Source organism: Artemia franciscana, chromosome 18 (assembly GCF_032884065.1).
Source record: "Artemia franciscana chromosome 18, ASM3288406v1, whole genome shotgun sequence".
In the NCBI taxonomy this organism is placed as follows: Eukaryota; Metazoa; Arthropoda; class Branchiopoda; order Anostraca; family Artemiidae; genus Artemia; species Artemia franciscana.
In genome coordinates, this window is record NC_088880.1 from 29404904 (window position 1) to 29432181 (window position 27278).

Below are 27278 nucleotides of genomic sequence, written 5' to 3' on the forward strand. Positions count from 1 at the left end.
GTCACCAGATCTAGTCAGGATTCAAAACAAGACCTCTAAGACATGAGTTGCTTCTAAATATCAAATTTCATTAAGATCTGGTCACCCGTTCTTAGGTTAAAAATACCTCAATTTTTCGAATTTTTTCGAATTAACACCCCCCCCCCCAACTCCCCCAAAGAGAGCGGATCTGTTCCAATTATGTCAATCACGTATCTAACTTATACTTATTCTTCCCATCAAATTTCATCCTGATCCATCTCTCCCCTCGAAGTGTTTTCCAACATTTCCGGTTTCCAAGATTTCTGTTTCTCCCCTGCAACCACCTATGTCCCCGGATCCAATTCAAAATGAAAATGGAGTATCTGTGACATAATATCTTTCTATATTTTAAGTTTTATTAAGATCCGATCACCAATTCGTAAGATAAAGAAACCTCAATTTTCACGTTTTTCAACATTTTCAGTTTCCTTATTTAAAATAAAAACTCTGAAGCACAAGATCCTTCTAAATGTCGAATTTTACTAAGATCTAATTACCTGTTCGTAAGTTACAAATGCCTCATATTTTCTAATTTTTCTCAATTACCCCCCCCCCCAAGAGAGCCAATCAGGTCCAGTTATGTCAGTCACGTATCCTGAAATTGTGCTTATTCTTCCCACCAAGTTTCATCCTGATCTCTCCACTCTAAACGTTTTCCAATATTTCCTCCCCCCCAAAAAAACTCCCCCCAATGACACTAGAACCGGTCGGGATTTTAAACAAGAGATCCAAATTTCATCGTCCTAGCTTATCTGGCAGTGCCTAAACTAGCAAATCGGGACAAACTGACCGAAAGACAGACCGACCAACAGAATTTGCGATCGCTATATGTCACTTGGTTAATACCAAGTGCCATAAAAATGAATAGCAGCCTGGGGGCTGTTATTCATATTTTTCTTACCATATATAATAATTCATCTGTTTTTTAGTTTTTATTCTATTATAGAAAAATTTTTTATACTATTTCCTTAATCTATGTTTTGGGTTTTTATCAATAAAACTAACTCATAAATTAATAATGAAATAAAAACCAGCTTCTGTAATAAAGCTCTAATAAACAAGTCAGACACGATTGCGTACGAACAAAAAATATATTTTTTCAATTTACTAAGGATTAAAATTTACACTTTTTGTTAATTTTACAGTAAACAGAAAGTAATCAAATAGATTAAAACACAAAATCAACACTTAAAATACATAGAACAAACTCATACAACTAAGCCGTGACTTTTTCACTACAAGATAAATTACAGCTTGCAGTAAAACGTTTCTCACATATAAAAATCATATTCAATCAGTTTTTAAAACGTATGAATTCTAAATGGAGCTAAAGGTAAATCTTCCTTATATTTATAATATTCGAAAGATTTAACTCCAAAATTATATTGATCATGATAAGCTTGAGTAGATTTTGGAAGGAATGTTTTCTCGTCGTTAATACGTTCGAAAGGTTGTTCTCCAGTATAAGTTCTTTGATGAATAGATACTTGAAATGTCTTTCTCCAGTATGAGTTCTTCAATGTTTATCTAAATCAGAACTAGAACTAAAAAACTTTTTACGTATACCACATTTGCAAGGTCTTCCACCAATATGAGTTCTTTGATGTTTATTTAAATTGGAGCTTGAAGTAAAACGTTTCTTAAATACATCACACTCGAAAGGTTTTTCTCAAGTATGAGTTCTTCGATGAGCTGATAGGGAACATTTAAGGTTGAATCTTTTCTCACACATTTCGCATTCGAAAGGCTTTTCTCCAGTATGAGTTCTTTGATGTTTATTTAAATCGGAACTTGAAGTAAAACGTTTCTTACATACACCACACTCGAAAGGTTTTCCACCAGTATAAGTTCTTTGTTGATCAGAGAGGGTGGAATTTTGCCTGAAAGTTTTCTCACATATGGCATATTGGTAAGGTTTCTCTTCAATATGAGTAATTAGATGTTTAGATAAATTGGACTTCAAAGTAAAGCGTTTTTTACATATGTAACATTCGAAAGGTTTTACACCGGTATGAGTTGTTTGATGTTTATTTAAATCAGAACTTGAAGTAAAACGTTTCTTACATACATCACACTCGAAAGGTTTTTCACCGGTATGGGTTCTTAGATGAATTGATAAGGCACATTTGTGACTGAATATTTTCTCACATATATCGCATTTGAAAGGTTTTTCTTCAGTATGAGTTCTTTGATGACCTGATAGGGCGGATTTCTGTCTGAATATTTTCTCACATATATCGCATTTGAAAGGTTTTTCGCCGGTATGGGTTCTTTGATGAGGTGATAAGGCACTTTTTTGACTGAATGTTTTCCCACATATATCGCATTTGAAAGGTTTTTCTCCAGTATGAGTTCTTTGATGAGCTGATAGGGTGGATTTCTGTCTGAATATTTTCTCACATATATGGCATTTGAAAGCTTTTTCTCCAGTATGAGTTTTTTGATGTAAATTTAAAGAGGAACTTGAAGTAAAACGTTTCTTACATACCCCACACTCGAAAGGTTTTTCTCCAGTATGAGTTCTTCGATGAGCTGTTAGGTTGGAATTGACTCTGAATGTTTTCCCACATGTTTCGCATTTGAAAGGTTTTTCTCCAGTATGAGTTTTTTTATGTTTACTTAAATTGGAACTTGAAGTTAAATGTTTCTTACATACATCGCACTCGAAAGGGTTTTTTCCAGTATGAGTCTTCCGATGATCAGATAGGGTAGATTTTCGGCTGTATGTTTTGTCACATACGTCACACTTGAAAGATTTTTCTTCATTATGAATATCCTTATGTTTCGCTACATTATCTTCAGCAAATACACTAATGTTAATTCGGATATCACGTTGACAATTAAGATTCGTTTCTGTTTTTTGACATATTCTTGTCAGACCAGGCATGCTAGATGTTCCACATTCCACATAATTCTGCTTAACATTGTTATCATAGATCGCTGCAAAAGAAAAAACTAAAATAATATAATTTCTTCTCGAAATTAATCATCCCACTTTTAACATTTTTTCCTTTACACAATAATATAAATAATTTTTAATAATTCTTCAGTATTTAATTAGTTTATAACTGCAAATTTGGAAACATTTTTCTGATTCCTCTGCAAATTCATTATTTCTCCGATACTAAAAAAAAGCCGAACCATATTTTGTAATTATTCTTAACGCTGAAGTTTAACTTTTAGTTTTAACTTTTCAAGAATAATTTGTCAAGCACAAAACCGATTCAAAATAAACTTTTTAGGTTAATTAATAACCTAATTATTCAGATTACATGATTCAATATTCAATTATTCAAATTTAAACTTTCTGCTTAAGAGTGGGTTCGTCAATTAGGCATTTCTATATACTATTCATGGACTATCACAACTATCTAGATTTATCAATTAACACAGTTTATTCACATGGAATAATCACCGTATATCAAATTGAATAATTTTTGATAATCTTAGGATACACGATGTAGACCTTAGAAGTAAATTTAGTAATGTTAAATTAGTAAATGTTAGTAAATGTTAAATTAGATGTAACTTAGAATACACGAATCTTGCCTTTGCCCCAGTCAATGTTCAACTCCAGGATAGGATGGCCAAAATGAGGTTTACAATCTGCAGATATACTAGAAGAAATTGCAAAAACATTGGCTTCATGTTCTATTAACAATAGCAGATTGATAACATATTGAGAGCAACTATTATAATAATAAACATAGCAAAAACAAGGGAGAATACGGATTTAATTGGGGAAGTAAATTCTCCAAGGATTAAATTGTTCTGATGATTTAAGTATTCTAGTTGAGAATGTTATCAGAATGAATGACGTTTTATAGGTTTACCGAGTTTAAGGTGGAAAAATTCTAATGAGGAAGAATAGATTATACAATTAATGTTGAGAAGACAAAGTCACCAAGACAAGGAATTAGTGAAGCTGAAAAAGTGATGTTGGATAACGAGAAGATCAATCAAGCTGGCAGCTACCCTTACCTGTGTACTATTATATATAAAGACGAGGGTGAGGTGAAGATGTTAAAAGAAGAATAGTCAAGGCCCGGGGTATTGTTTTACAGTTGAAAATAGTTGGGAAGATTATAAAATAAATCTGGTTATCATATTCTAATATTGAAAACTACAGTGATGGCAGAGGTTAGGAATGGTTGTGAAGCGTAGAAGCTTCAAAAAACGGAGGAGTATATTCTAGAATTTTTCCACAGCAAATCCAGCCCACGGATTGTTTTGGTTATCTTACTGATTGACCGTATGTCAAACAGTAGGTTGAACGAAAAATAGGGTCAATGTCGCTATCTAGGGTTACAATGAGAGTAATGTCGAGATGATTAGGACATGTTCTGCGAAAAAGGATCTTTAATTACTCAAGGTCATCCTCGTCAGACAACCGTTTAGGGTCAAACGAAAAGCAGGTTGTCCCCAATTGGGGTTGGAAGATGTCGTTTGAACATATTTTGGGGAAATGGGAACTTCTTGGGAGGGTGTAAAGAGGGAGGCTTTGAATAGATTTAAATGGAAAGCATGCCTAGCTGTTGGCCTCGTGTGCCACAGTGAGTTGTTAATAGTAGTAGTATTAATATGACAAGATTTTAATACTTTATTAGCATTTGAAGAGGAATTATCTGCTCTTCAAAGAGCAGAACATTTTCGAAGAAACAAAAGAGTACCAAATAAAACTAAGTTTGCCATGTTGTTCATGGATTACATGGGGATACATAATTAAATATCCTAAATATGGAAACCATACGGGACTCTTATTAACGATGTATCTCTGTTCGATGACAGCCATTTTACTTGGGCGCAATGAAAACATATCCTTAACGCTCCGTAATAATTTCATGGGAAGTGTTGGATAGATATTCTCATTTTGGATATATAAATAAATAGAAGAATCCCAATTTATATAAAGCATACATATGTCCCAGTCGATGTTCGACTCGGGTTTAAGATGGTGAAAATTAGATTTACAATCTGCCGATATGCAAGAAAAAATGACAAAAAGATGGGCACTAAATTTCAAGGACAATTTAAGATTAATAATAGCATAATAATATAAAGATACTACATCATCATTTGAAGAGAAAGTTCTACAAAAGTGACAATAAACATCACCTAAAAACACATATAGGAAAAATAAGTCTTCTATTTATACAACATTGTGAAGGTCACAAAGTTTTATATGGCAAATGAACAAGATGTAATTTTAAAATTTAAGGAACTTCACCGGGATAATAGGGAATACTGACTTATGGATGATCCACTCAAAACATATTTCAGTTCTACCTTAATTTTACGAGGGGATTTAAAACTAAATATTTTATCTTATACATTGTATACACGCATATATATATATATATATATATATATATATATATATATATATATATATATATATATATATATATATATATAATATATATATATATATATATATATATATATATATATATATATATATATATATATATATATATATATATATATATATATATATATATATATATATATATATATATATATATATATATATATATATATATATATATATATATATATATATAATATAAGTATATATATAATATGTATATATAATATATAATAGTATATATAATATATGTATTTATAATATGTAAAAGTAAAAAAAAAATACCATCGTTCATATTACTATTTGGTTCCAATTTAAAAGGGAGGTAATCTGGTTCAGGCTTTGCACATGCGTCGCTAGAAAAATTCTTCTCTACGAGACCTTCCTCTTTATGCAATAAAGAAGAATTGGTACTTCCAAACAGACTCTTATCACCATTCAGTAGTGCGTCTTCAAGTTCTAAAGAATATTTAAGGCAAATTTAGTAAAGAAATTTCAAGCGATGATTTTATGAGGACGAAAAAGTCTTAAAAAGAGAAAAGTCACGCATGTTTTGGGGGTAATGATGGCTGATTTTTTTTTTCGTCATTGCACAATTGAACAGCTTATGGTAAATAACTAATAATATGCACCGAATCAACATCTTTCTTTTACATCTCGGTATTACACAACAGTTCAATCCAAAGGGGTGATGAGGAAAAAAATTAAATGAAAACTAGAAATTAAATAATGAAAATTAATGATGAGGAAAGTTAGAAAATAAATATGCACCCAATCAATATCTTTTTTTTGACAAAATTCCCAACGCACTGCAAAAGAAACTCTTTGAAAATTCAAATCGAGCTCATATGCTTAAAATTAATGAAATTCGATGGATTTAGGTCGCAACTAAACCACAACAAACAAATATTATATAAGAAGGGTTTGAACGCCCCCTCTTCCTGACAGAAAATCACTGCTATTAAAAATTGAATACGCTTTCTTATAAGTATAATCAGCAATTACCCTACCTTCAAACTTTCGGGAAAAGAGTAGACAAGCTTTGGGGAGGGATAACTGTAAATAACAGCAAGTTTTATAAAGGAGAGATGCTAAGTTAGGACCAAAGGATGCATATAAGAGACTCCAAGCAGAGGTGCCCCTCTACTTGGTGCCCTCTACAGGGGCAAATGCGAACTCTTAAAACATTTATGCTTTTTTTTCAAAATCATTTCTGCAAGTTCTGCCTCTCCTCAATACCCCTCTGTTTATGTTAAATTTGGCTTCGTTCTTTTCTAGAAGTATTTGACAATAAAAAAGTTACAGACATATTCTTTTTATGATCAATATTGTATTTAAAAAGGTTTGAAAAAAGTTATTATTTAAAGCAAGAAAACAAAACTAGTCATTAGCTTTTTTTCACTAAAACTAGTACATACTATTTCTTAATAATTAAAGAGAGAGATATAATTTTACCTGATAAAAAAGACAAGAAAAAAGAATCCATAGCAGAAGTCATAACAAAAAGTTACTAATCATGGGCATTCAGAACAGAGGCACAGGGACTGAACAGGTTCTAGTCGCTGTATATTCCTTATATTGCGCCTCCATGAGTCCTCCAGTTCGACTACGGATGAGGAGGTAAAACTCTAATATTTCATTCACTACTAATATATAATATAATATATAATATTATGATATTACTAATTTCATTCTAATATTTCATTCACCATTACTAATTTCCAATAGCAATTTGCTCTTCAATATGTTTTTACAATACATTTCTAGCTCACTGAAATAAGCAGTGACGAAATCAAATTTTAAAACGGTAAAAGTGACTTTAGTTAAAATTTCAAAGAAAAAGTGACAAAAAGGGACAGGCTAAAATAAAAGTGACAAAGAGTAATTTTAGTGACTGCAGCCGACCCCTCCCAAAGCTTGGCTTACTATTTATTTGTTGAAAAAAAATTCATGTTTTCAATTTCACACACCCTTTTGAAAATCAGGACACACATTGTATGCTTTGATTTAGTTTTACACCACCTTAAGTTTCCCTGAAAACTAAGCTAAATACCATTCCTAAGAATTTGTATCAATGCTAATTTCAAAAACTAGATGAAAATACACCTTTTGAATTAGTTCAATTGAACGAACAGAAGTAGCAATTGTAGTAGCTCTAAAAGTTTCAATTCAATACTCTCAGGCGTTCACGACATATTGCCGAAACGTTTTATTAGTAACTAACATATGCATAATGCCTTTTGATTCAGTTTTAAAGCAAAATAAACTTTCAATGAAGAGATATCATAAATAACAGACTGTGCCACATCTTTCTGTGCCACATTGATTGTGCCATAATCAGTGTTAAAAGATAGTTTAAGCAAAACCAACACAAGTTTGCAATGAACTGTTCCTTCAAAGATCCGGTTTAGGCACAAAAAGGTCCTTCCACACATATGAGCGGTAGACCTTTACATTCCAGTCAATTAACTTCAAGAACACCCAGTGGAAATATATTTCAGTTTCTACCACATTTTCCCAAGGAGTTTGAACGTGGCACGCAAATATACTAGAATACACATATAAAAAAAAGAACACCACCGGTATAAATCAGTTAATCATTTTTGTACCTGTCAATTCATCGAACTTTAACTACTATATTACTTTGAATACTTCTTTAAAAAAAAGACTTTTTCTTGGGTACGAATCTAGACTTTTCTTGTTTTTGTCATTGCACAATTGAACAGCTTATGGTAAATAACTATAATTAAAGCAAACAACAATTCCTTCCAAAGCAAAACAAACAAATGTAAGGAGACAAATATACACCGAATCAATATCTATTTTTTGATATTTCGGTATTAGACAACAGTTCAATGCAAAGGGGTGATGCAGAAAAAGATTTTTGCAGCTACGCTGACAAAATGCAGCAAAAAATTCCCAACACACTGCAGCAGAAACTCAGTGTGAAAATACAAATCGCAAATTTCGTTTTGATTGTTCACGTGCAGTGAGCCAGAATCAAAACATGCATTAATTAAAAAACGTTCAGAAATTAAATAAAAAAACAAGGTCTTTTAACTGCAAGTAAGGAGCAACATTAAAATTTAAAACGAACGAAAATTATTCCATATATGAAAGGGGTTGTCCGCTCCTCAACGCCTCGCTCTTTACGCTAAATTTGTTAATTGTTTTAAAAAGTTGAGTTGTGAGAAAGTGTCAAATATATACGGAATAATTTCCGTATATACGGAATAATTTTTTTAGTCGGAATAATTTCTATTCGTTGTAAGTTTTAATGTCGCTCCATACTTGCAGTTAAAAAAACTTTTTTTTATTTAATTATTATAAGAGCTATGTTTTGAACTCTTGTAATAAAAAGGAAAACGTCTTTAACAACTATTAGCCTTCGTAAAAAATTCTAAGCGATTGAATCTAAGCTTTTTGAACTAGAAAATTCTGGAGATAATCTATAACACAAATCCAATAAGATGTGTATCCATATTGACGGTAGTGGATGAAGGCTAGAAAATTCTTAAAATTTCACCACATGTTTAGCTAATGAATTCTTTGACGCTTAGAATCAATATCTATTTTTTGGTATTTCGGTGTTACACAACAGTTCAAGGCAAAGGGGTGATGCAGAAAGATTTTTGCAGCTACGCTGACAAAATGCAGCAAAATGCAGCCAACACACTACAGCAGAAACTCAGTGTGAAAACACAAATCGAGTTCATATGCTTAAAATTCACGGAATTCGAATGATTTAGATCGTAACTTCACTACAACAAACTAATGCTACAGAAGAAAGGCATGAGCCCCCCCCCCCCTACTTCGTGACAGAGAATCTCTATTATTAAACGTTGAATAGGTTTCATTAAGAGTTCAATCAGCATTTACCCTACCTCGAAACTTTCGAAAAGAGGATAAAGCAAGCTTAAGGGAGGTGTGACTGTTAATAACAGCAAGTTTTATAAAGGAGAGATGCGAAGTTAGGACCAAAGGATGCATATAAGAGACTCCAAGTAGATGTGCCAGGCACACTCTTATTTATATTTTTTTCGCTATCATTTCTGCGAGCCCTGCCCCTCCTCAATACCCGTCTCTTTACGTTGAATTTGGCTTTGTTTTTTCCAAGAAGCATTTGACAATAAAAAGAAAAATCACAGTCATTGTTTTTTTATTATCAGTATTATATTTAAAAATACTTGAAAACAAACTCATTATTTGAAGTAAGAAAACTGAAACAAGCCATTTAATTATTTTTCACTAATACTTTCCTTTTAGTTTGAATTTGGTAGTGAGTAATAAGGATGTTAGAAACCTTGTTATTGTTTTTTTTTAAAGAACTGGGAGATTAGAAATTTCGTAGTTGGTGTTCATTGGCTGTGTAATCATTTTTCTTCATTTATGACATTAAGAATTAGGGTGTTTTTTTTTTTTTTTTTTTTTTTTTGGTGCTTTCTTTTTTATGTCAATTAGTTTTAGTTATAGCATATAGTGTGAAATACCTTGTTTGGTTTACTCTCGAATAAATACTTACTTACTACTAGTACATACTATTTTTAATAATTAAAGAGACAGATATAATTCTGCATGATAAGAGAAGCAAGAAAAAAGAATCCATAGCAAGGAGTCGGCCGCAACGAGATGCAAAACAAAAGTATTTTTAGTGCCTTTTCCATTTAGAAAAAATGAAGAAAATTAAATTTTTCGACAAGGTAGTGGATGACTGCTATATTACTTTGAATACTTGTTAAAAAAAAGGACTTTTTCTTGGGTACGAATCTGAACTTGCTCCAACAATTGAAAAATTATTCTTATTTCAATGATTTTCGACAAATTTCCAACAAAAGTGCTATAAAAGCATCACCATAAAATGTACATTTCAGTAAAATAAAACCTAAGAATAGAATTAAATAAAAGCTAGAAAATTATATCAAATTTGTTGTCTTTGAAGTAGAAAAAAAATAGACCTACGTTGCCCGGGCAACGTGAAGTGTTGCGGCAACCTTTGTCCGGCTTCGCCAACTAAAGTGTTGCGAGAGCAACGCTTTGGTTTTGTTTCTGCGCTATCGATCAGTAATCACATGATCAAAGGCTATTCCTCAGCGTTGAAAAAACAACAACAAAATAATATCGAAAGAAGGGACTAAATTGACTTTGCAGCCAGTTTAACTTTATCCTTTTCAATCGTAGACATCGTGACGGATGAAAACTCGGAACAGTATCTTATATAATCTAGTTGGTATTATAAAGCTATCCCTAACTTTTCAGGATCAAAATACCATAGATGACATTCTATTAATTATTACGAAACTATCTCATTGTTTTACATTCTCGTTTGTGCTTGTTTCTTCACTATCGGTTAAATGATGAAGTTGTCAGTCTATCGAAGTTTTTAAAGCGGTATGTTCAAACTAGAACGCAATCAGTTATCACATGACCAAAGGCTATTCCTCAGCGTTGAAAAAACAACAACTACAAAATAATATCGAAAGAAGGGACTAAACTGACTTTGCAGCCAGTTGAAGTTTATCATCGTGACGGATGAAAACTTGGAACAATACCTTATATAATCTAGTTGGTGTTATAAAGCTATCCGTAACTTTTCAGGATTAAAATACCATAGGTTACACTAATTATTACGAAACTACCTAATTGTTTTACGCTATCGTTTGTACCCGTTGCGTAAACACTTAATTCCGTCAGATTTAAAGAGATCGAATACAATGTGCACCAATTTCTAGCCCAAAGTGAACAGATTCTAACTTACAAGTCCCTCTCCCGTGATAGACATAAAGTTCACCGGAAACAAATAAATGGGTACACCAACTAGCAAAAGTAACAAACCCCTCATCGCTGAAGATGACTGTAGCCCAACAGCCAATTATTACTTACAAGTTCCCTACATGTCTTACCACTGGAACCAAATTGGCTTAACCATCAAATGCACCGGAAACAAATAATAGGTACACCAACTAGCAAAAGTTGCAAACCCCTCATTGCCGAAGATGATTATGGGCTAAAAGCCGTTTCTCGCCTAAAGTGAACATATTCTTACTTATTAGTCACTCTCCCGTGATAGGCATCAAGTTCACCGGAAACAAATAAATGGGTACACCAACTAGCACAGTTGCAAACCCCTCATCGCTGAAGTTGACTGTAGCCTAACAGCGGATGATTACTTACAAGTCCCCTACATGTCTTACCACTGGAACCAAATTGGTTTTACCATCAAATACACTGGGAAACAAATAATAGATACACCAACTAGCAAAAGTTGCTAACCCCTCATTGCCGAAGGTGATTATTACGTAACAGCCGACTATTGCTTACAATTCTTCTATTTGTCTCACAATTTGTATCGGCCTAGATTTCGTTTCAGTGTGTACCTTACTACTGAGGTTGTTAACCCCTTGAAACTTTCAAACGTATACCTCATGAAGGAATTTTCGTACCAAAAAATGGATGTCATATACTTTGATCAGCTCATCAAGAGCTATCGATTACCGTCGAAAAAACATTCTATCTGTCTTAGTTCAAAAGTTGTTTTTTTTTGCCGTTGGCCAACTTTCTAATGTCACCACTTAGAAATGAGCAAAGGAGAAGCTCCAATTTCTGTAGCAATTAGAGAACTTTTAAAGTTTATTAGGCACATCTGATACCATTTCTCTACCGCAATCCCAAGTCCAAAAAACCGAATGATAAACTCAGCTGAAACCACGAACAGAAACGGGTAGAATCAATAGATGGCAGCACTTTCGGACCCGTGGGAAAATGCCACATTTTTGCTTCTGTAAATTTTTCTATTTATTACTCAAAAAAGATATATTGGCTGTGGGGCCGGGTAACTGCCGCATATATTTAACACTTATAGATTTTAGTCCATCTTCAATTTGAAAGTGGTGTCTGCCGGCTTGCCTGCTAGAACGGAGCTTTCCACTCGAAAGCAGAAACATGGTTTGATGAAACAAAAGCTTGGCTGCACAACTTCAGATACTCCCCTCTGATAGGCTAATCAGAGCTAATCACATAGGCTATATAACTCCACTTCACTTCACACACCATAGGCTCTGGCTCGTGGACAAGCAAAAACCATCCCTTTTGGCCCCAGGCAAGAGTTCTACGGAGCTTTCCAAAATGTAATGTCATATTCATCAATCCGGCCTGAGGTTCACACTTTCCGTAAAAACCGCAGAGGTCAGACCCTTACCAGTTTCCAGGAATAAACTGAGATCGGCGGCATAGGAAAAAGAAAAGAAAAAAAGACGGGACAAAACCAAAGTGTTGCTCTCGCAACACAAAAATCAGCAAAAACTGCATAAAGAGAACAAAGCTTTAAACATAAACAGTCTTTTAAGTAGCTGAATTTAACAACTAAAATTCAGGCATAACAACTGTTATTTAGATAACTTAAAAGACCACACTGCCTTTCCATGACGAAAGTAAAACAGTTCAAAATAGGGATGAAACCTTTTTATTGACAGTGAATAGATACAGTTTTACTGCTGATGATGAACACTGTATATGTGTTCGAAATATCCAGTTAAATTTTATATCTGTTCACTGTCAATAAAAAGGTTTCATCCCTATTTTGAACTGTTTTATTTTAAACTGTTATTTATGTTTGTATTAACAGTAAAAAGTCAATCTAGAAAAACAAACATCTGTTTTAGTAATTTCGAGAAAGAGCTTGAAACATTGGTATGATTTTTCTCTTATTTCTCATGCACTACAAGGGCATAAGAACATCGACTATGACTGTTTAAAAGTTCATTTGAACACTTTTAAATACACATATACTTCTTATAATTCCTCTATGAGACATCATTCATAATCATAATCACTTTATGCGTTAATGATGGTATGGACAAGAAAGTGGGGAGCTTGTGAAGTTTATCTATAACCTTTCTTTAGACTTTTAAATGCCGTCTAAAGCCCTAAGCAGCTTCAGTAGGCAACAATTGAATGATCTTTACAAAAATGTACAAAAAAATTTCAAATCAGATTCAATGGATGGCATCTATTATTATAATTTTTTTTTAGTAATTTCTAGCAACATTTTTTGGGAAAAAAATCGGATGAAGAGCATGAAACCTAATGAGTTTTCTTTCTCTTATTTTTTAAATGCTAAGGATACAAAAAAAAAAAAATATACAACAAATCATTGAAATGGACGATTAGAACCATGAGTACCGGGAATTCAACCCTCCCAACTCCCCACCCCCCTACTACTCTATTGCTTTGTTGATTTTTTTTTATCATTAATCATAGTGATGGTTTAAGACTGAAAGCAAATTTTTAGAGTTTCTAGGAAGAGCATGCCTTTAAATTGACATAGAAATAAATTGATACATAGAATAGAACATTAATTTTATAAAGAAAATATTTATAATAAATAGAAACAGAAATATATAATTGAAATCCCAATTGTCAAAAACCCAGTGCTAGAGACTTAGAGTTCCGCACTTCTTTTATTTATTAATTTATGAGCTTACGCTCTGGATTAATTTATTGAGTTTCACTGCACCCATTTTGTATTTTGATTTGTTCCTGCATCTTCTCCTTGATGTTAATCCTGTAACTAATACACTTAGGTAAGCTTTGATCAATACAAAAAACTAAATCAATTCTAAATATAGTACTAAATATACAAGAAAAAAAAACATACCGCCGTCTACATTAATTCTTGGCTCCAATTTCAGAGGGTGGCAATCAGGTTCAGGCTTTGCACATGCGTCTGTAGAAAAACTCTTCTCTTGCAAAACATCTTCTTTCGGTAACAAAAAAGGATCTGTACTTCCAAACAGATTTCCATCTTCATTTGGTAGTGCATCTTCAAGATCTAAAGATATTTTAAAGATAATTTACTAAGAGATTTTAGAAAAATGATTTAGTGATGCGTAAAAAAGTTAAAAATATAAATTTTCATTTCTAAAAGAAAACTTTCCAAAAAAGTTATAAAAAAAATTAGTCTATAAGCTTTGGGTGACAGAAAGAAGATACATAGAATTTTGAACATTATTAATAGACTGTGCAGCGATTTAAAGCTGCTTTTTTGGAGCCAGTTTCTTTTGTTAAAGCAGAAATCTTACAATTTTTCGTTTTACCGCCATCTCCTGCAAAGAAAAATAGGTTCTAATAGATAGCACTGTTTTAACTAACTAAGAGAAACATGAACCAAATGGAGTTTTAATTCAATAAAGACGGATCAAGGCAACTATTTATTGTAACAAATGATGCCGGCTGTAACAGCGATATGCTTTGATACCTTTACAGAAAGTCTGCATTTAAAACTTGACTCAATCCTCTGTTCCCAGTCTCAACTTTCAAAGAAGCTTGACTGTATGCTAAAAACCCACTCTACTTGACAGGCTAGTAAAATCGCATCGCATGAGAAGGATTCTATTCTTCAAACGGCTCACTGTGATGAGTTTAAAAAAAAAACCTTCTTAACTTTGAAGTTAAAGATAAAGAGTTAAATATGATTATTCAGGGTTTACCGTCTGAACATTCAGGTCAAAACACCGAATCTAATGTTGAAAATCTTTCTGAAAAAACAGAAAGCCTAGCAGCTGATAGTGTTCATGAGACAAAATGATACGTTCTTCCTGATAAACCAGTAAATGGAGTTACCGTACTTAGAAGGCCCAAAGCAAGACCTATCCTCATCTCATTACATAATGAACTTGAAATCCAAAGCATTTTTAAATCTGTTTCGAAGATTGAAGGATCCGGAATATGTATAACAACGGACCTACTACCCGTGCTAAACAACCTTCACAGCAGTCTCCTGATTAAAGGAAACGATTTAGGTCAAAAAGGTTTAGTGTTAACGATCCGTATTAAACAAAAGGGTGTAAAAATCTACCAATTTTCATCGTCCTAGCACGTCCAGAAGCATCAAACTCGCCAAATCACTGCCTCCCCCAAACTCCCCCAAAGAGAGTGAATCCAGTACGGTTACGTCAATCACGTATCAAGGACATTTGCTTATTCTATCCACCAAACTTCATCCCGATTCCGCCACTCCAAGTGTTTTCCAAGATTTCCCCCTCCAACTCCCCCCAATATCAAAAGATCTGGTCGGGATTTGAAATAAGAGCTCTGAGACATGAATCCCTTTGAAATATCAAATTTCATTAAGATCCGATCCCGATTTCCAAGAATTCCAGTTTCCCCCTCCAACTCCACCAATGTCACAGGATCTGGTCGGAATTTAAAATCAGAGCTTTAAAGCACAAGATCCTTCTAAACATCAAATTTCATTAATATCTGGTCACCCTTTCGTAAGTTACAAATACCTCATTTTCCAAATTCCCCCCCCCTCAACTCCACCAAAGAGAGCAGATCCGATCCGGTTATGTAAGTCACGTATCTTAGACAGGTTTTTATTCTTCCCATCCAGTGTCATCCTGATCTCTCCGCTTTAAGTATTTTCTAAGATTTCCGCCCCCCCCCCAATAACGCTGGATCCGGTTGAGATTTAAAATAAGAGATCTGAGTTACGAGGTCCTTCTAAATATGAAGTTTCATGAAGATCCGATCACTCCTCCGTAAGTTAAACATACGTCATTTTTTCTAATTTTTCAGAATTACCCCCCCCCCCCCCCAATAGAGCGGATCCATTCTAATTATGTAAATCACGTATCTAAGACTTCTACTTATTTTTTCCACCAAGTTCCATCCCGATCCCTCCAATCTAAGCGTTTTCCATGATTTTAGGTTTCCCCCCCCCCAATGTCACCAGATCCAGTTGGGATTTAAAATAAGAGCTTTGAAACACAATATCCTTCTAAATATCAAATTTCATTGAGATCCGATCACCCGTTCGTAAGTTAAAAATACCTCATTTTTTCTAATTGTTTGAATTACCCCCCCCCCCAAATACCCCAAAGAGAGCGGATCCGTTCCGGTTATGTCAATCATGTATCTAGGGCTTGTGCTTATTTTTCCCACCAAGTTTCATCCCGATCCCTCCACTCGAAGTGTTTTCTAAGATTTTAGATTTCCCCCTCACAACTCCACCCCAATGTCACCAGATCCGGTCGGGATTTAAACTAACAGTTCTGAGACACGATATTTTTTCAAACATCAAATTTCATTAAGATCTGATCAACCGTTCGCAATATTTCATTTTTTCTATTTTTCGAATTAACTGGCCCCCATTCCCCCCCCCCAGATGGTCAAATCGGGAAAACGACTATTTCTAATTTAATCTGGTTCTGTCCCTGATGCGCCTGCCAAATATCATCGTCCTAGCTTACCTAGAAGTGCCTAAAGTAGCAAAACCGGGACCGACAGACAGACCAACAAAATTTGCGATTGCTATATGTCACTTGGTTAATACCAAGTGCCATTAAAACTTTAGCGGAAAGAGCAGGGCGTTGAGGAGAGAACAACCCCTTTCATATAAGGAATAATTTCTGTTCGTTTTAAGTTCTAATGTCGCTCCTTACTTTCTGTTGAAAAAACTAGGTTTTTTGTTTAATTTCTGAATGTTTCTGAATTGATGCATGTTTTGATTTTAGCTCTCCGTATATGAATAATTAAATCGAAATTTGCACATTAATTTTGTTTTGGCTATGAGAATGGCTTTCTCATAGTTTTGATAGGATGATTTTGAGAAAAAAGGGGTGGGGGAGGAGGCCTAGTTGCCCTCCGATTTTTTGGTTACTTAAAAAGGCAACTAGAACTTTAATTTTTTTACGAACTTTTTTGTTAGTAATAAATACACATAATTTACGAATTGACTTACGTAACAAACATTCGTATGTTTTCTATTACGTATATGAGAGGGTTCGCCCCCTCGTCACTATCTTGCTCTTTACACTAAAACTTATATTTTATCCCAAAGCTTTAAGAATGACCCCTGAATCACAAAGGTCGTAGAATAAATAGTTGAAATTACAAAAAATGATTCAGCATAAAGAGCGGGGTATTTAAGAGGAGATGAACCTCCTCGTATGCGTAATAATTTCTGTTCGTTTTAATTTTTAATGCTGCTCCTTACATCCAGTTGAAAAAACTTTTCATATTTACTTTTTCATTGTTTTTTTTTTCAAGAATGGTAGAAAATCTTACGCCTGGAAATTCTCTTCCCCCATGATGAATTCTCCGGGGAAAGATCTGCTGAAAACGTCTGTACGCTTCCCAATAACCCTTGCTATATGTAAACAATGGTCAAAGTTTGTAACTTGCAGCCACTCCCCCGGGGACTGTGGGAGAGTATGTCACCCCAAAGACTTAGTTATTAGGTTTTCCGACTATGGTGAACAAAATGGATATCTCAAAATTTGGATCCATTGACTTTGGGAAAAAAATGAGCGTGGGAGGGGGCCTAGGTACCCCCCCCCCAATTTTCTGGGTCACTTAAAAAGGGCACTAGAACTTTTAATTTCCGTTAGAATGAGCCCTTTCGTGAAATTCTAGGACTACTGGGTCGATACGATCACCACTGGGAAAAAAACAACAACAAATAAACATGTACCTGTGATCAGTCTTCTGGCAAAAAATATAAAATTCCACAATTTTTGTAAATAGGAGCTTGTAACTTCTGCAGTAGGGCTCTCTGATACGCTGAATGTGACGGTGTGATATTTCGTTAAGATACTATCACATTAAGGGGGTATTTCCTCCCCATTTTCCAAAATAAGGCAAGTTTTCTTGGGCTTGTAACTTTTGATAAGTAAGAATAAATTTGATGAAACTTATATATTTATAATCAGCATAATAATCCGATTCTTTTGATGCATCTAATAGTATCAACATTCAGTTTTTTAGAGTTTTGGTTACTATTCAGCCGGGTCGCTCCTTACTCCAGTTCGTTACCACAAACTGTTTGATTATTTCTATCATTTGTTATTATTTTTCTATGATCTTTCTCCAATCCCTGCCTGATAATTGGTAGTATAAAGTTGGCATTGTCTCGAATGAACGAATGTTGGCGGTAGGTTGGAGCAACATGTCAATGTTATTTCTTTAATAAGAAATTCAGCCAAGAATAATTCACTTTCTTTCATTAATATGATTTTTTTTGTCGCTTTTTTTGGTTGATATACGAACTCTGCTGCTCGCCAACGAAAAAATGTATAAATTATGTAAATTATTGATATATTATAATAAAGAACCTTGAACTTTAGAGCGAATCTAATGATTTTCAATCATTTTGATACTCTGTAATGACTTCTGTAGGATGTTTGATTCAGTTGTTTGCTACATTTGTGTTGAAGACTCAATAGTTTCCCAGTTGTACAGGAACTTCCACTTAATGACTTAATGACTCCACTGTAATGACTTCTGTAGGATGTTTGATTCAGTTGTTTGCTACATTTGTGTTGAAGACTCAATAGTTTCCCAGTTGTACAGGAACTTCCACTTAATGACTTAATGACTCCACTGTAATGACTTCTGTAGGATGTTTGATTCAGTTGTTTGCTACATTTGTGTTGAAGACTCAATAGTTTCCCAGTTGTACAGGAACTTCCACTTAATGACTTAATGACTCCACTGTAATGACTTCTGTAGGATGTTTGATTCAGTTGTTTGCTACATTTGTGTTGAAGACTCAATAGTTTCCCAGTTGTACAGGAACTTCCACTTAATGACTTAATGACTCCATTGTAATGACTTCTGTAGGATGTTTGATTCAGTTGTTTGCTACATTTGTGTTGAAGACTCAATAGTTTCCCAGTTGTACAGGAACTTCCACTTAATGACTTAATGACTCCACTGTAATGACTTCTGTAGGATGTTTGATTCAGTTGTTTGCTACATTTGTGTTGAAGACTCAATAGTTTCCCAGTTGTACAGGAACTTCCACTTAATGACTTAATGACTCCATTGTAATGACTTCTGTAGGATGTTTGATTCAGTTGTTTGCTACATTTGTGTTGAAGACTCAATAGTTTCCCAGTTGTACAGGAACTTCCACTTAATGACTTAATGACTCCACTGTAATGACTTCTGTAGGATGTTTGATTCAGTTGTTTGCTACATTTGTGTTGAAGACTCAATAGTTTCCCAGTTGTACAGGAACTTCCACTTAATGACTCCACTGTAATGACTTCTGTAGGATGTTTGATTCAGTTGTTTGCTACATTTGTGTTGAAGACTCCATAGTTTCCCAGTTGTACAGGAACTTCCACTTAATGACTTAATGACTCCACTGTAATGACTTCTGTAGGATGTTTGATTCAGTTGTTTGCTACATTTGTGTTGAAGACTCAATAGTTTCCCAGTTGTACAGGAACTTCCACTTTAGCCATTCTTTGTCGAGTTTTTGCTTGAATGGACCCGTCGAATCAACAGATACTGTATCTTCAGAGAGTTGATTCCACATGTTTATATCTTCAAACAGCTTCTTTCTCGGATTGAGGAGTGTTTCTTGAACATTTTCTCGGAATGCCCCCTAGTCACAGAACGTTCTGGGGGGGGGGGGGGCAAGGAGACCAGAGAGAATATTTTTGGAAATAATTTTGCGGGCCATAATCATGTCGCCGCATTTCTTCCGGCATGCGAGAGTAGGAAGCTTCAACTGACATAAACATTCTTTGTACGGCATGTTTTTGAGGCCTTGCGACCATTTTGGTTGCTCTTCGTTGTACTCTTTCTATTATTTCCTTGCCCCTCTTGAAGTAGGGTGACGCCAGAGACATTCTACCTCTAAGCGTTGGCAAACTAGTGCCTTGTAGAGCTTCATAAATACTTTTGAGCGTCGGCAGGAGATTTTAAAGATTTTAGGGCAAACGACGGTACAGAATTTGCATGGGTAGTTAACTTAAGTTCATGATCAACAATAATTCCAAGATTTCTTTTTTCAGAAACTGCAGAGGGCGTTGCCATGGAGATGGTACAGCTGATGCGGATTATAATTGAAGAAGTAGATTACATGGCATTTATCAGCATTAAAAGAGAGTAACCGTATATCAGTCAAAGTCTGAAGAATGTCAAGGTCCTTTAGGATAGATTGTATGTCAGAAGGTGTTGATGCTTTACCAACAAGTTTTGAATCATCAGCATAAGAGTGAGAAGGTTCAAGACAAGGTTGGGTGCATCATTTATCTAGAAGTTGTAAAGACTTGTTCCAAGAATGGTCCCTTGGGGAACACTGCAAAAAACAGTTGTAGACAAGTAGAAATGAGGGACACCCTGAGAGTTAAGAACTCTTACAAATGGTGTTCATTCTGAAAGGAAATTCTGTATACACTATCCCTTAGTCATGGACTCTTACAACTTGTGTTCTTCCTGAAAGGGAGCTCTGTATCCACTGGGCGATAACATCATCAACAGCTCCTGCTTTTGGTTTGGTGATGAAGAATTCATGACAAACCCAGTCAAATGCTTTTGAGAGTTCCAGGAGCACCATGTCGACAAGAAAATCTTTATCCAACAGCAATGTGACATACTTATATGTCTGTATTAGGTTAGTATCAATGGATCTCAAAGATCTGTAGCCATTTTGAGTGGAAGTGAGCATGTTGTTAGATTCAAACTACTGAATTAGAGCTCTGTTGACGAATCTCTCGAGCACTTTTACAGCTGAAGAAGTGATGCTGATCGGAAGATAGTTTTCTGCAAGATCTTTTTTTGGGGGGGGGTGTGATATAGAATATTTTCAATCTAAAGGTAGTTTTCTATTTTGTAGGAACAGCTGGAAGAGTCTACAGGGAGGAGAACTAAGAAAATTTCATCACTCTTTGAGAAACCATAGGTGTATCCAATCTGATCCTTTAGATTTGTAAATATCAGGTTTATCAAGGCTAGTTAAGACCATTTCTTCAGTAAGTTGGACGAGCTTGACAAAACTGGGTGATGAAAGCAGAGGCAAACTGGGTATTCAAAACATTATCCTTAGCTACTGGCGATAAGTGGGGTATGCCATTATGTTTGAAGGCAGGGATGGTGTGACGATTAGGATTTTTAGTAGAAACCTGTCTTTAGAAGAATTTGTGGTTTGCCTTGATATTGGTGACAAGCTTTTCCTCATGTTCAGTTTCCTAACTGCATCAGAGACGAAGTTTCGAGCCTTTGTATACCTCTGCCAATTTTCCTTTGTTTTCTTTATATTGTAGATTTTCCGGGCTCTGCTTTTCCTGTTGATTGCTCTCTTGGCAACCAAAGGGAGGAATGGAGTGACTTGTTGAAATCTGACAAGTGAAATCAAGTGACAAGTGACAAGTTGAAATCTCCAATAATTATCAAACCAGATACAAACTTTGGTGATACTGAAGGTACCATTTCATCAATGATTGTTTTGAGAGATATTTCACAATTATCAAGACTAGGTGCACTAGGGCTTTTACAAACATACCCAATATGGATTTTTTTATTTTTCTTGAAGAGTAATATCAAGCCATAAACTTTACACCCAGGGTACATTGAAAATTAGATGGTTAATAAGGCTAACCTGGAAACCTCCCAGGTTTCAATATATATATATAAATATATATATATATATATATATATATACATATATATATATATATATATATATATATATATATATATATATATATATATATATATATATATATATATACAAAATGTATTTCATGTGCGGCAATTTGGGAAAAAATCTTGGATTCATCAGTTTAGTGATGAATATCATAGTTTTTCATAAGTTTTTTTAGAATCCCTCATATTTATCCAGTTATCTAAATAGAGATATTACTAGAGGGTCTTGGATACCCCTTCTTAGAAAGTTTCTGACAATGAATGGTAAACTAGATGGATGCCTTCCTTTTAAAATTTGTAATTTTTTTTTTTCTTATTTAAAGCCAATACATTTTTTAGGGAAAGAGGGATAATCTTTGAACCTCTATTTAAAATTTGCTACATGGGAGAAGACAGTATTACTTAAATCAATGATGTTTTCATTAATTTGAGGGCAATCATTTATGAAATTTCACAAAGGCAGTAAAAAGGCATGACTAGTAAGACATTGGTCTGAAAAAGTTTGTTGGAATTTTTATTTTAATTAACATCAGACAGGTTTTATAGTTTGTTTGTTTTATTTGACAAGTAGAAGTAGCAAAATTAACTAGTTCAATTATTGTTCAAACTTTTGAGTCCAATAGTGCAAAATAAGAAAAGCAGTACATTAACCATCAAATTGGTGGAATCCCCATAACACCAATTACCTTGCTTAATGGCTGTGACACCAAAGAAGTTAGGTGTTCCCATGTTTCATGAGCTGAGTTACACAGTCAGCTCCCCTTCACAAATTTGAATAATACATCTTCAAAACAGAGGAAGGAGCCCAAAATCTAAAAAATAGATGTGAAATACAAGAAAGAAGAATATAGATAAGACACATACCAACATTAAAGACTAATTTGTTATCATTTCTAAATTTATATTGACCAACTAATACAAACATAGTTATGGGGTAAATATACTTTTGTTAGTGTACCCTGAACAATCCATTGTAAATCTTCAGTTCCTAGAAAAATTTACAGCTTTTGAATGAAGAAGTTTAAGGAAAAGTCTAAATATTGAACAGTATGAAAACAAGAGAGGAAATAATAAATAAAAAGAGAAAAATCAAATAGGTGAAAAACAAGAATTTTGTCAGCCAATAGCAAAATATAAAATGAAAATCAAGCAAATATTTCGACAAGGACCTCCACCAAGTCGTCCTCAGTGCTAAAAAAAACAAAACAAGAAAGAGGGAAAAAAAGCAAAGAAAAAAAACCTCAAAATCTAACCTTCTTAAGTGAACTCTACAAGGGGAGAAAAGGCACTTTCGTTTCTCCTCTTGTAGAGTTTACTTAAGAAGGTTAGATTTGGTTGTTTTTTTGTTTTTTTTCCTCTTTTTTATTTTTTTATTTTTATAGTCTATGATCATGCATTATGCTAGTTGTCAGAAGTAAAATGCTTGTCCTAAGATATCTGATTCTGAACCCTTTCAAAAAAGGTACCTGGCAAAGATAATAGAAACTGTTCTACTTTCATAACCAGATACAACAAGTCTTACCTTTACTTAAATTACCTTAAATCACAGCTTGGAGCAATATAAGGGTTTTCCATCCTTGTGATGCTCCAGTGATGAAAAAAAATTCGTTTGGTGTAGGTTGTGGTTGTTGATTTAGACTCTTGTGGAGGACTCTGCAGCTTCCCAATAGTAAATGAACTCCTGGCAGATCAATTCCTTATCAAGGTGGGACTTGAATGTGTTGGTTGAAGCTACAGAAGCTGTTTCCTCAGACAGTAGATTCCACAAATTGATGACTCTTTGGTTGAAGAAATGATTTCTATGTGTACTTGTCGAATTCTACATGGGGAGCTTCATTGAATGTCCTCTAGTATAAGAATGCAAAGGCTGTGCAAAGAGACTGGGAAGGGTGTTTTTAGAACGAATTTTTTGGTATGTCAGTATTGGCAGTTTTAAACGACGTAGTCTTTCTTTGTATGGAAAGTTATTCATGCTGCTAACCATCATAGTGGCATGACGATGGATATCCTCAGGCAACTTCTTATCTTTTTTGAAAAAAGGGGCTGGCAATGACAATCTGACCTCCAGAGTTCCGAGTTTAGCATGGCTGTTAAACTTTAATAGGTGATCAACAATAACCCCAAGATTTATTTCATTGGAAACAGCAGAAAGGAAGTTGTCTTGAAGGAAATACTTATGATGCTTGTTGTCTTTGCCAAAATGGATGATGTGGCATTTATCATCATTAAAAGCAAGGAGCCACATGTTAGCCTATCTACCTAGACTGTCAAGATCTGTTTGAATTGATTGCTGGTCAGAGGGAGTAGCTGCTTTTCTAACTAGTTTTGAGTCATTGGATAAAGGGTAATAAGATTTGAAAGAAGGGTGGGTAGATCATTAACATAGAAGTTGAAAAGTGTTGGCCCAAGAATAGTGCCCTGGGGCATGCCACTTAATACAGTTGTGGGAGAAGAGAAATGAGGAATTCCTTGTGAGTCAAAAACTCTGAGACTCAGTGATCTTTCAGAGAGGAAGCCCATAATCCACTATACAACACCTTCATTGACACCTGCAGCCTTCGATTTGATTATGAGGAATGCATAACAAACCTTGTCAAATTCTTTGGACATATCAAGAAGAATCATGTCAACAGGAAGACCCTTATCAAGCAGTGTAGTCACTAATTCATATGTTTGGATGAAGTTAGTGTTCACAGATCTACTAGATCTGAATCCACGTTGTGATGTGGAGAGGATGTTATTGACCTCAAGATGTTCAATTAGACCTTTCTTAATAAATCTCTCAAGCACCTTAACAACTGCAAAAGTGATGCTTATAGGACAGTAATTTTCTGCTGAGTCTCTTTGTCCCTTTTTATGACTTGGGGTTGTATAAGATGTTTTCCAATCATGCAGTAGTTCCCCATTTTGAAGAGATAACTGGAGCAGCATGCACAGGGGGTAACTGAGAGCTTTTCAACCCTCCTTAAGAAAACATGGATGAACACTGTCTGGTCCCTTTGACTTATTTATATCAAGCTTCCCAAGGCTATTGAAAACCATTACTTCACTTACTGACAGATTAGGCATGGGAAAAAGCACTTCATGCAGTGGAGGATCTGGTAAGGAGGTTCTTGAGTTTTGGGTGAAGGCAGAACCAAATTGTGCACTTAGAAGGTCAGCCGTATCTATTGGAGATGAGTGTAGAACAGGGTGGTCAACAAGGTCAGGAATAGTGTGATGATTTGGGTTTTTAGCAGAGACATGTCCCCAGAAAGATTTAGGGTTTAACTTGATGTCAGGAGCTAATTTTTCCTCATAAGCAGATTTCAATTTTTGACAGAATCTGTTACATGATTCCATGCTGCCTTGTAAATTGACAGGGTCTCCTGGTTTCTCTTCCTCATATACTGTTTTCAAGCTCTAGATTTCTGGTTAATCAGCTTCTTAACTTCCTTAGTCAGGAAGGGAAGTGTTTTAGGCTGTTTTCTAAAAATAACCCTGGAACCTTTTTTACTCGTGGGTAGTCTCTATGAATAGTATGTTCACTTTCCTTATCAGCCACATAAGAAAGAGCTTTCACAGTATTTTATTACATTTACAATTCTCTGAATGGGCTGCCATCAGTTTCTTTGGCACTGTTGTTAAAATATTCATTACCAGAAAGATAGCTAGTTCTATGGATTAAACTTACCAAGAATTTTTTATGAAAATTTATTATGGCATAGATTTGGAACTTCAGAACCTTCTTGGAAAGTATTTAGGCCTATGCAGAGCTGAAATGATCCAATTTGAAGGCTACATATTTTTCTGTTAATCGAAAAATCTGTCTATTCAATAGCCTAAAAAAGGCAGTTGAACATAATCTATGGCTTCTTTGTTTCCTATTTTAATTACTGGCTCAATTCAAAAAAGCACAAATCCCTTATCTACAAGTACTTCAAGCTCTTACTGGAGTATAAATAATAAGTGCATGTTTTGATTAAAATCAAAACATGCAAACATTCATATTCATTCAAAACAAAACAAAACATTCAGAAATTAAATTAAAAAAAAACAAAGTTTTTTTGAACTGAAAGTAAAAAGCAACAATAAACCTTAAGACAAACAGAAATTATTCCATATATGAAAGGGATTGTCCTCTCCTCAACACCCAACTCTATATGCTGAAGTTTGACTCTTTTTCACAACTCTACATTTTAAACAACAAAAAACTTTAGCATAAGTTTATTTCATAGCTACCTGAATAGTCTGTTAATATAGTTTTTGGGTTGGCTATAAAAAAGACTTAAAACATTGGTGTCAAACTTGAAACCAACAAACTAGCTGAACCAACACTTTATAACAAACAAAATTTGTAATAGAAGCAATTCATAAAGAGTTTACAAAAGGGGTAACAGTTTAGTTTCATCACAAGCTGTCTAAATTGGAACCTATACTGCAAAGCAGCATAGTTCCAACAATAGTTGCAGCATAGTCCACTATAGCATGTAAAAATGCTATTTCTAGAGGCAAATCCATTTCTGGTTGACCCTCCTCCTCCATGGGACTTACTAAAAATACATAAAGTGGGCATGGTTTTAAAGCCAAGGGAAAAGTTGGGGTTGTACAATATGAATGAAATTATATTTTAAACAATAATTCCAGTCATCACTGGTAATTTTTGTATAGTAGGGAGCCAAAAGATAATTAAAAAACTCATGCATCCATTAATATTCATATCCAAGATGGTTCACTTTCCCTTTTGAGTTGAAACTTTCCACCTGTTTCTGAAGAATTGCATTAATAGCTGTTGTGACATTGGCCTATGAGACAATTTGAACAGGCAAATCAGAGCAATTGGTTAAATAGTACATTTATGTTCTGTTGATTTGAAGGTAGGCAGTGCAACATCTTATTTTGTTTACAGGTAACACTACTGATAGAGCAAAGCATATCAGTCCATAAGCCCTGTGGGCAGTGGTACATGGTCTGTATTCTGTATCTATTTAATAATTATTTGGTCTGGAGCCTCAAAGAGTAAAAGCTCTAGGCCAAATAATTATTAAATAAATATAGAATACAAAGCTTGCCCTGCTCCCTGCAGGGCTCATGGACTAATACACTTTGCTTATAGGTAATGTTACATGTAAGCAAAATTGGATGTTTGTTTTCTTCAGAAAGAGCTGGCTAGTTTCAACTCAAAAGTAAGCCATCTAGGATACAAAAATTAATAGATGTGTGAGTTTTTAGTTATCTTTTTGACTTCCTACTAGCCTATATAGAAATTACCAGTAATAATAAGAATTAAACTAATCAATTAGCCTACCAAAAAAGGCATCAAGTGGTATGTTCACTTTATTTGCAAGTTAATAATATGAACAATGAAAAATCTACCATGGATTGAACCTCAAATCATAGTTATACTAAACTGGTACCTTAAATTAATTCAAAACATAAATCTTAACAGCAAATACTTATGCATGATGAATAC

General features: G+C 34.4%; 2 protein-coding genes across 15 annotated transcripts in view; both read right to left on the reverse strand.

Moving 5' to 3' along the window:
- Window positions 1-1098: 1098 nt before the first annotated feature.
- The window catches only part of LOC136038848 (zinc finger protein OZF-like), a 79281-nt gene continuing 53101 nt past the window's right edge, over window positions 1099-27278 (reverse strand). For 7 of the 14 annotated variants that reach the window (XM_065722277.1, XM_065722281.1, XM_065722275.1 and 4 more), the window contains 3 exons: window positions 14043-14216; window positions 5675-5848; window positions 1099-2961 (listed from right to left, as the gene is read on the reverse strand). In XM_065722277.1, the coding sequence (XP_065578349.1) occupies window positions 1691-2961; window positions 5675-5848; window positions 14043-14216 (1619 nt within the window). In that variant the 3' untranslated portion in view covers window positions 1099-1690. Of the gene's footprint in view, window positions 2962-5674; window positions 5849-14042; window positions 14217-22512; window positions 22639-26659; window positions 26971-27278 lie in introns of those variants that run through there. The other 7 variants (XM_065722282.1, XM_065722284.1, XM_065722283.1 and 4 more) reach the window with 6 other exon arrangements.
- LOC136038849 (zinc finger protein OZF-like) overlaps window positions 2249-27278 on the reverse strand; it is a 135525-nt gene continuing 110495 nt past the window's right edge. The window contains exon 6 of the transcript XR_010620327.1: window positions 2249-2367. The gene's annotated coding sequence lies outside the window, so the exon portion shown is untranslated. The remainder of the gene's footprint in view (window positions 2368-27278) is intronic.